This window comes from Molossus molossus, unplaced genomic scaffold (assembly GCF_014108415.1).
Source record: "Molossus molossus isolate mMolMol1 unplaced genomic scaffold, mMolMol1.p scaffold_m16_p_8, whole genome shotgun sequence".
Taxonomy (NCBI): Eukaryota; Metazoa; Chordata; class Mammalia; order Chiroptera; family Molossidae; genus Molossus; species Molossus molossus.
This window is the reverse complement of record NW_023425402.1, coordinates 13,775,880-13,786,697: the sequence shown is the minus strand read 5'-3', so window position 1 is coordinate 13,786,697 and position 10,818 is coordinate 13,775,880. Positions and strand designations below refer to the sequence as shown.

The window sequence follows — 10,818 nt, the reverse complement described above, 5'->3', positions numbered from 1 at the left end:
GAAGAGGAGTTATACTGTGAATATGTTAATATTAAATCTGAAATGTGTCCAGAAAATCTAGATGAAAATGTTCTATAGCTTGTTAGCCATATAGTTTGGAGCTTAGTAGATGGGGCTAGGGTAGAGTTATAGATCTGGGAGTGATTATAAGTGACTGGGATAAATGGAATCAACAAGAAGAAAAACACTCCCCATACCTTTAAGTTTAATGCTTTTAATTCATTACCTGAAGCATTATTATATCCTTGTCAAACATTTCACGTCTGCATTTCACATTATGGTAGTAATAAATCTAAAAAAAATTGATTATATTGGGTAAATAGGTTTTCATTGCTGCAGTTCCCTCCTCTCCCCACATTCCAAAAGAGCACATAGGTTTTGGGCAAGTGCGTGTGAGCACACACACACAATGTGGTTTCCCCGATAATTAATACTATCTTAATAAAGATTAATTATCAAAAATTTCCAGATTATAGTGGTCACTCTATGGTTCACATTTTGCATCCAACACTCTGGGTTTCTCAACAAAGTTGTTTCCATAAGGTTTATAGCTAACAAAAATAAGGGGAAAACCTATACTAAGCTTTGGTAAAGTTTAAAAATTAAAACCTCAGTTTCAGTGCTATACTAACAGAACTTTTATCTTTTAACCCAATTTAAGTAGATAAAAATCTGAATTTTTATTTTTTTAAATATCCAATATTGTTCTAAAAATGATTGCAACTGAAGACTCAAGAAAAGTGCATTTCTACCTTTGATACTGTTTCTTGACAAAGTATGGATAAAGTTCTAAAAAACGTTTTTGGTTTAAAATATTTATCTTTTCAAATAATTTTAATATAGGTATTCAACTTTCAGTAAGTACACAGAAAATTACATCCTTCACATCAGCCAAAGAATGAATTGAAAACTTTCCACAGAATTAAAAGACACTTACCTGGTTTACTAGAGAGAACCCATTTCTTCTCCACATGCCTGCATGTACTTGGGCACATAAAACAAGACACCTAAGAGGGTGTTCTATCAACATGGGTGGGCTAAGTTCACTCTGAATATACAAAAACAAAAACACAAAAGTCTCAACTCTGTAAAGAATATTGTTTGATACCAATGAAGTTTTAAATAAAACAGAAGTTAAAATGATTTCAAAGTATGTTTGTGTGATAGTTAATTTTATGTCAACTTGACTAGGCCATGGTACCTAGTTTTTTATCAAGATCAGTTTAGATGTTGCTATAAAACTATTTTGTATGTGATTAATATTTAAATCACTAGTCTTTGAATAAAGTATATTATTCTCCATAACAGAGGTGGGTCTCATCCAATTAGCTGAAGACCTTAAGAGAAAGGACGGAGGTCCCCCAAGCATGAAGAAATTCTGCTGCTAGATTGCCTGTGGACTTCATACTGCAACACCAACTCTTCCTTGGGTCTCTGGCCTGTTCTGCAGGCATGTTTCAGACTTGCCAGACACCATAATTGCACGAGCCAATTACTGATAATAAATCAATCTCTGCCTCTTCCTCTCTCCATACATAAACACATGAGTGCGCATGCACACACATTCTTCTTTTTCTCTTTATTGGTTCTGTTTCTCTAGAGAACACTGACTAAACTTTGTTTAAAAGTAATTTCAAATACATGAAACACAATAAATAAGTATTTACTTTTTTTTTTTTCATCCTCACCAGAGGACAGTTTTCCATTTTTTACACAGATAGAGTGGGAGGGAGAGAGAGGAAGAGAGAGAAACATCGATGTGAAAGGGACACATCGAGTGGCTGCCACCCGCACGACCAACCAGGGCCGGGAACAAACTGCAACTGAGGTACGTGCCCTTAGCGGGAATCGAACCCGGGTCTCCCTGGACCACAGGCTGACGCTCTAACTGCTGAGCCAAACCGGCCAGGGCAATAAGTATTTACTTTTAAAGATAATACTACTTACTAGAGGTAGGAGCTCTGGAAATTTATATGCCACTTCACTTTTGCTTAATAATACATGCAAACCTGCATGGGAGAACAAACAAAAATGTATTTTTATAAGTGCAAATCTTCAGGAGAAAAAAAGAAACAAATATTCACTCTCTTTTATATCTAACTTCGTTTCTCTTTGAGGACCTATCATGGTACAAATTATAATATAGAATGAATTGCATCAATAATTAAAGCTTTATTCTCATGAATCTCTGTATCAAAGGCACAGTTAGAACTAGTCTCAATTATATGTACTGACATACACTGATGACATTTATTCCCAACATAACTGTTAGGAATATAAACATAGCAAGACCAGCTATGTAACTATCAAAGCAATTTATGTATGTTATGCCAACTTTAAGTCATATTTGACTGGGCAATGGAGTTTCTTACCATGTAAAGTACTGTAGTGACAGATCCTTCTGGCAACTGAACAGAGAAACTGGCCCTGGAGTTGATCCTGACCTCAGAATTAAGTTCTCCAGAACTTCCAGTTTAGTTCCTAAATGCATAGGGCTCTTTCATAGTTCAACCTCAGATAATCCTGTTAACTAAGAATTAATTGTCCTGTTTATGTTGTCTAAACAGAGAATACTTTTTGCAGTCTTATCGATAACTACTGGCCACTTGGTCAAGCCTGGTTTGAGGCTTTCCTCATCCAAGAAGACTTGCATTATGAATTCCATTCTAATAACTTTTACTCAGCATATGCCACTCAAACTCTAGTAACACACACTCCAAGTTGATCTTGAACTGTTTTGTGTACGTTTACTTAGCTCTCCAATTAGATTATAAGCATTCAGGCCCAGGTTTGTCAAACACAGTGAGAAAGAATGCTCAAAAATGTTCACTGAGAAGAGCTGAGGGAGGTTAATGAGGTAGGCAGAAATTGGTACATTTCAGAGTATTGACTATTTTCTCTATCAGCATCAGTTACCACCTATAAAACCAGATTTTTAAGGGCAGAAAAAACCAATAGCTGAGCTGAAGACAGGACTCACTTTCCTGCATTCCAGTTGAATACATTTTCACACCACCATGCTGCCACTTGTCTATGTTGAGGATCAAGTCAGTATGCTCAAAGCACTTACATAAAACAAAATGACCTGAATAAGTTATAGGAATTAAGAGATTTCTTCTTACACTCTCAACTTCAGTCTAGGTACTTATCTGTCGAACTATTGATATTCAGATGTCTAAGTTATCTTATATTACCATGATTGAAATAACAATTCAAAAGACTGATGAAATGCTATCAGCAGGATAATGTGATAATGCTCAGAACAATGGGGAAAAAAATACCTTCAGAAATGAAAGAGGGATCATTACTATGGATGCCAGGAAAAGTGAAAGGATAAAAAAGGAGTACAAGCTCGGCTGGTGTGGCTCAATGGATTCCGAGAGTCATCCAATTGACTGAGAGATCCCAGTTCAATTCCCGGTCACAGCACTTGCCCAGACTGTGGCCATGTTGGTGATTGTCTCTCATATCGATATCTATGCTCCCCCCACCCCCCGCGTCTTGGAAAAAAAAGGAGTACTATGAAAAACTCTATGCCCACAAGTTTGATAACTCAGATTAAATAGACGAATTTCTTAAAAAAGAAAAACTACCAAACTCACACAAGCAGAAATGGATAACCAGAACTGGTCTATATCTATTAAAGAAACTGAATCAGATAATTAAAAACCTTCCATAAAGGAAACTATCATGTCCATATGGTTTCACTAATGAATTTTACCAAATATTTAAGGAAGAAATAATACCAATTCTCCACAATCTCTTATACTCTTACACACACACAACCACTTTCATTGAGCTACATACTTGAGATAAATAAAAAAATTCTGCAATGAGTAAAAATATCTAGCTTAAGATCTTCTTTCTACTTCTGAACGAAAGGGATTAATAAATATGTGAGTAGGACAAGAATTCCTGCAATCATATGGAAGAAAATGTATTGAAATGAATCTACAGAGATGGATAAGTGCATAGTCAAAGTTTTTGGCTACTGCAGTGTGGCAGCTTCAGATAGTCTACCAAATATAAATGGCTTATGTATCAACTATTTATGATGAAAAAAATCATCATCCCAACTTGGGATTCATTTTTGACCTACTCCTTTTTTAAAAAAAATTTTTTTCTTTATTGATTTTAGAGAGAAAGGAAGAGGGAGAGAGAAATAGAAACATCAATGAGCAAGAATACAGATTGGCTGCTTCCTGCATGCCCAGATTGGGTATTGGGCCCACAACCTGGGCAAGTGCCCTGACCAGAAATTGAACCGGCAACCTCTTGGTGCATGGGTTGATGCTCAACCACTGAGCCACACTGGCCGGGCAACTGACCCACTGCTTAAAAAGGTTATCAATAAATGATTAAGAAACAGCTTATATGAGAAAATCTAGGGTGGTTTCAATTTGTCAGGAAATCACTGATGTGAATTGTAACAACAGGCTTTGAAGCTGGGTTGAGTTAAACAATAAAACATGGTATCTGCACTTAGATGTCTGAAGAGGCACTATGGTACCAAACTACCTCAAACTTCCTACTCTGATTCTTTCTTGCTGTGTGACAACTAAGCAAATCACCCGTGTCTCAGTCTTTCCATATATATCGCAAACTTAATTATAATACCTACCTCATAGATGATGTGATGATTAAATAAGTTAACACATGTAAAACTCTGACTAATGCGTGGTAGATAGTCAAAAAATATTAATCACAAACAACAATATTAAAGGTATGTTCAGGGTTGTCTGGGGGAGAAATGCTTTACCTGCGAGTAAGCGAGAAACCGGGAGGTGAATGCTAACTTTCTCTTGAGAAACACAGTATCTGATGGTTTCCACTGAATGTCCACAAATGCTTAATGTGATTGGCTGTTCACCGTCAGTAAAACCACCATGACATTGCATCAATACAGCAAGGCATTTCTTGTAAGCCTCAATTAACACTTTTTCCTAAAAAAAAAGGATGGGGTGGGTTGTAAGTTATTTAAAAGGTTGGGTTTCTACAACATTGAATATGCACATCAAATTCGATGATAAGTAAGTACCTCAAATACTAATACAGGCAAAATCATACCCAAACTTTCCTCCCCAATTTGGTCCCTTTTCTGGGCCCTGTCTCAGTGAATGACATCTCTGTACAGTTGTGGAAATCTAGAAGTTATTCCAATAGCCTCTTTTCCCTCATTACCCATTGTCTGATCTATCACCAAGCTGAAAATTTCATCTTCTAAATTTCTCTCAAACCTGGCCACTTATTATCTCCAGTAACCCAAAGAAAAGCCAATCATCTCCCTATTAAATTCCCTACTTCTACACTTGCTCCCCTCCACCCATTCTCCACACAGAGTAATTTTTAACGATGTGTACATTGGATCATGTCACCTTTCTCCTTGGTAGTCACTAATGGAAACCCACTTCAATTAGAATAAAATCCAAACTTCCCTTGGTGGTCTCAAAGGCCCTACAAAGTCAGTCCCCTGTCCACTCCTCTACCTTCCAACCAGAGCCTCTTCACAGCTCCTCTAACAACAATACTCCTTATCACAGAGCATAGTCCTCAGTCAGGAATGTTCTTTAATCAGTTAACTCAGACACATAGTTCAGAGCTGATGGAAGCTTTCTCTGACCTCCCATCTTAAACAGGCTCTCAACTAGAATTTATACAGCCAAGACAAGAACAAGATATTTTTTGGGTTAATCCTTACCCGAGGATATTTTTCTATTTATCTTCAAATACAGTGGGAGGGGGAGAGAAAGGGAGACAGAGAGAAACATCAACAAGAGAGGGATACATCGACTGGTTGCCTCCTGCATGACCCTGACCAGGGCCGGGGACAAACCGCAATAGAGGTACATGCCCTTGACTGGAATCAAACCCACAACTCATTGGTCTGTGGGCCAACGCTCTACTGTTGAGCCAAACCAGCCAGGGCCTGATTTATTTTTTTTAGAAACAATAGAAGAGAAGGTGGGAGGGAGGGAGGGAGGGAGGGAGGGAGAGAGAGAGAGAGAGAGAGAAACATTGATGTGAGAGAGACATATTGATTGGTTGTCTCTAGCTAGACACTGGCCAGGGCTGGGGATTGAACCTGCAATCCAGGTAAGTGCCCTTACCCAGGAATGGAAGCCACGACCCTTCAGTTTGCGGGCCAAAGCTCTAACCGCTGACCCAAACTGGCCAGGGCAAGACAAAATAATTTTAAGACATAGAACAAATGTATCAATAGTAAAACTTTATTTTTGGATAACTTTAGAAACTATTCTTTTTATATGCTCAAAATCTAGATGAATTTATGAAAGAAAGAAAGACTGTAACATAAGAAAAAAAAATGGATTATTTCCTCCTCTATATATTTTCCAATTTTTTTTAAGGCTTTAGAATTTTAACTTTTATCAAATTTATAGATGAAAGAGGAAAATATGCCGTTTTATGAGCAGTATCATCACTATCCTCTCCAAAGCTCCTCAAAATGTACTTAAGCCCTGGCCAGCATGGTTCAGTGGTTAGAGCATTAGCCCACACTACAAAGGCTTTCAGGTTCAAGCCCTGGTCCCGGTTGGGGTATGTGGAGGAGGCAACCAATCAATGTGCCTCCCTCACATCAATCTCTCTCTCTCCCTTTCCTCCCTCTCCTTCCCATTGTGGAAAAAATATCCTCAGGTGAGGATTAACAACCAAAAAAAAAAAAACTACTTAAAAATCCATTTATTTCCCTCCCCCACCCCCCATCTATCACCTATCTACTACCCCTAGAAGGAACTCACATCTAAAGCACACCAGTCCTGCATCATTGAAATAACATGTGTTAATTTCATTTGCAATGTGAAGGCTGCTTCCCACTCTGGTTCCATTTCAATATGTTGTCCTACTTGACGTGTAATTGGATCCATTCCCTGAAAAAAAGTGAAAAGATTTTAAGTAAATTAAAATTATATTTGTTCTCTTATATGAAAACTTAACAATAATGTAGATGAAATATATATTGATTACAAAAACATATAAAGTAAAAGGCTTATTAATAGGAAGTTTCAAGTAGTATGAGAAAGTCCAACATCTTAAATTACATGTTTATCTAATATTCTCTAAAATATAAATGAAAAATTCCAGTAAAGTATATAGCAAATTATTTTAGAGGCAATCTTCTACATGTTTTAAACAATAAGATGAATATTTCACTGTAACAATCCTTCAAGTTCCTTTTTAGGTCTGTTATCTATAAGAAAATTATTAGAAGAAATCTGACAGGCTTTTACAATATTATTGAGTTTATAAATATACTTTATTTAAAATGACCAAAGTAGATATTTCTATAGATACAAAAAAACACCACAAACATAGAACTATTATTATAAATTAAACACCCAGAGAAAAATCTCAAATAAACACTCTAACCCTACATCTAAAAAGAACTAGAAAAATAATAACAAGGAAAGCCCAGAGAAAGTAGAAGGAAGGAAATAATAAAGATCAGAGCACAAATAAATGACATAGAGACTAAAAAAATCAATACAACATCAATGAAACCAAGAGCTGGTTCTTTGAAAAGATAAACACAATTAATGAACCTTCAGACAGATTCATCAGGAAACAAAGAAGACCCAAATAAATAAAATAGGAAATGAAAGAGGTGGAGTAACAACGGACACCACATAAATACAAATGATGTAAGAAAAAATTATGCCAACAAACTGGAAAGCCTGGGCATAATGGAAAAATTCCTGGAAACATACAGTCTTACAAAACTAAATCAGAAAGAATGATGCCCTGGCCGGTTTGGCTCAGCGGTTAGAGCATCAGCCTGCGGTCCCGAGAGACCCGGGTTTGGTTCCCGCTAAGGGCATGTACCTTGGTTGCGGTTTGTCCCTGGCCCTGGTCGGTCGTGTGGGTGGCAGCCACCCGATGTGTCCCTTTCACATCGATGTTTCTCTCTCTCTCTCTCTCTCTCTCTCTCTCTCTCTCTCTCTCTCTCTCCCTCTCTCTCCCTCTCTCTCCCTCTCTCTCCCTCCCACTGTACCTGAACAAAAAAAATGTCCTCGGGTGAGGATAAAAAAAAAAAAAAAAAAAGGAAAGAAAGAATGAGAAAACCCGAACAGACCAGTAACAACTAATGAAATTGAAGCAGTAAATCAAAAACTCCCAGCAAACAAAATTCCTGGACTGAATAGCTTCACAGACAAGTTTTACAAACATTCAAAGAACTAGCACCTATCCTCTTCAAACTTTTCCAAAAAATTCAAGAGGAAGGACAACTTCTAAGCTCTTTATACAAGGCAGCATTATTCTAATTCCAAAACCAGATAAAGACACTACAAAGAAAGAAAATTACAGGCCAATATCCCTGATGAACATTGGTGCTAAAATCCACAACAAAATATTAATAAATCAGATCCAGCAATACATTAAAAAGATCACACACAGTGACCACATGGGATGTATCCCAGAGATGCAAGGCTGGTACAATACTCGTAAATCAATAAATGTGATACATCATATAAACAAAATGAAGGATGAAAATCACATTACCATATCAACAAACAGAAAAGCATTCAACAAAATCCAGCACCAATTTTTGATACAAACTCTCAGCAAAACAGAAATAGAAGGATAATATCTCAACATAATAAAGGCCATATATGACAAACCTACAGCCAACATCATACTCAATGGGCAAAAACTAAAAGTGTTTCCCTTAAGAACAGGAACAAGACAGGGTTGTCTGCTTTTACCACTCTTATTCAACATAGTACTGAAAGTTATAGCTACAGCAATCAGACAAGAAGTAATTGGAAAGGAGGAAGAAAAACTATATGCAGATGACATGACACTGTACACAGAAAACCCTAAAGACTCCAGCAAAAAATTACTAGATGTAATAAATTAATTTGGCAAAGCAGCAGGATACAAAATTAACATTCAGACATAGGTGGCATTTTTATACACTAATAATGAACTCTCAGAAAGAGAAACTAAGAAAACAATCACACTTACTATTGCAACAACAAAAAATAAGGTAGAAATAAATTTACCAAACAGGTAAAAGACCTGTAATTTGAAAAACTATAGAACATTGAAAAAAAGAAATAGAAGACACAAAAGTAGAAGCATATTCTATGTTCAACATAATTTCTATTTTTAAAAAAATTTTTATTAATTTATTTTTGTTACAGATGTTTCTCCTTTTTTCCCCATTCACACCGTCTTCCCCATCCCCCCACCTCATACCTGGCTTTGTTGTCTGTGTCCATTGGTTATGCGTACATGCATATAAGTTCTGTGGTTTATCTCTTCCCTCCCCCCACCATCCCCTCTTCTGAGGGTTGTCAGTCTGTACCCTACTTCCACGTCTCTGGGTCTACCCAATTCCTCAGACTGTTATGTTCATTATATTCCACAAATAAGTGAGATCATATGATATTTGTCTTTCTCTGCTTGGCTTGTTTCGCTTAGGATAATACTTTCCAGGTCCCTCCATGTCATCTCAAAGGATAAGAGATCTTTCTTACAGCTGCGTAATACTCCATTGTGCATATGTATCACAGCTTTTTATCCATTCGTCTACTGATGGACACTTGGGCTGTTTCCAGATCTGAGCTATTGTAAATAGTGCTGCTATGAACATGGGGGTACATATATTCTTTCTGATTGGTGTTTCAGGCTTCTTAGGGTATATTCCTAGAAGAGGAATCACTGGATCAAATGGAAATTCAATTTTTAATTTTTTGAGGTAACACCATATTGTTTTCCATAGTGGCTGCACTAGTCTGCATCCCCACCAGCAGTGCACTAGAGTCCCCTTTCTCCACACCCTTGCCAACACTTGTTTGATCAACATAATTTCTATTAAAATACCAGTGGCGTATTTCACAAATCTAGAACAAATATTCCAAAAATATGGAACCAAAGAAGACCCTGAAAAGCCTCAGTAATCTTGAGAAAGAATAAAGTTTGGGGGATCACAATACCTGATATCAAAGTCTACTACAAAGCCATTGTCATAAAAACAGCCTGGTAATGACATAAGAATAGGAATATAGATCAATGAAACAGAACAGAGAGCTCAGAAATCAACCCCATGCCTTTATGGTCAGCTAATATTTGACAAAGGAGGCAAGGGCATAAATGGTGTTGGGAAAATTGGACAGTACCTGCAAAAAAAACAGAACTAGACCACCAACTTACACCACACACAAGAATAAATTCAAAGTGGATAAAAAACTTAAATGTAAGTCATGAAACCATAAAAATCCTAGAAGAAAACAGGCAGTAAAATCTCAGATATCCCTCATAGCAATATTTTTACCATTACATCTCCTAGAACAAGAAAAACAAAGAAAAAAATAAAGAAACGGGACTACATCAAACTAAAAAACTTTTGCATAGCTAAAAAAAAATCAACAAAATTAAAAGAGAACCCACTGTATAGGAGAATATATTTGCCAATGATACATCTAATAAGTGGTTAATTTCCAAAATATATAAAGAACTTATACAACTCAACACCAAAAAGACAAAATCCAATAAATAAATGGGCAAAGGACCTGAATAGACACTTCCCCAAAGAGGACATACAGATAGATGGCCAAGAGTCATATGAAAAAATGCTCAATGTCACTAATCATCAGAGAGATGCAAATTCAAAGTACAATGAAACATCACCTCACACCTGCCGGAATGGCTACCATCAGTAAATCAACAAACAGCCCTGGCCAGTATGGCTCAGTGGGTAGAGTGTTGGCCTTTAGGCTGAAGGACTGCAGGTTCAATCCCCGTCCCTGGTCAAGGTCATGTGGAAGGCAAACAACTGATGTCTCTCTCATATTAATG

General features: G+C 36.9%; 1 protein-coding gene across 13 annotated transcripts in view; it reads right to left on the bottom strand.

Moving 5' to 3' along the window:
• Positions 1–10,818, bottom strand: part of UBR2 (ubiquitin protein ligase E3 component n-recognin 2) — a 107,661-nt gene that overhangs the window by 45,373 nt on the left and 51,470 nt on the right. For all 13 annotated transcript variants that reach the window (XR_004957609.1, XM_036248297.1, XM_036248296.1 and 10 more), the window contains 5 exons: positions 6,759–6,887; positions 4,760–4,943; positions 1,948–2,009; positions 938–1,048; positions 227–292 (listed from right to left, as the gene is read on the bottom strand). Coding sequence is in view for 12 of the 13 variants with exons in the window: in XM_036248297.1 (XP_036104190.1) it covers positions 227–292; positions 938–1,048; positions 1,948–2,009; positions 4,760–4,943; positions 6,759–6,887 (552 nt within the window). In the remaining variant the exon portion in view is untranslated. The remainder of the gene's footprint in view (positions 1–226; positions 293–937; positions 1,049–1,947; positions 2,010–4,759; positions 4,944–6,758; positions 6,888–10,818) is intronic.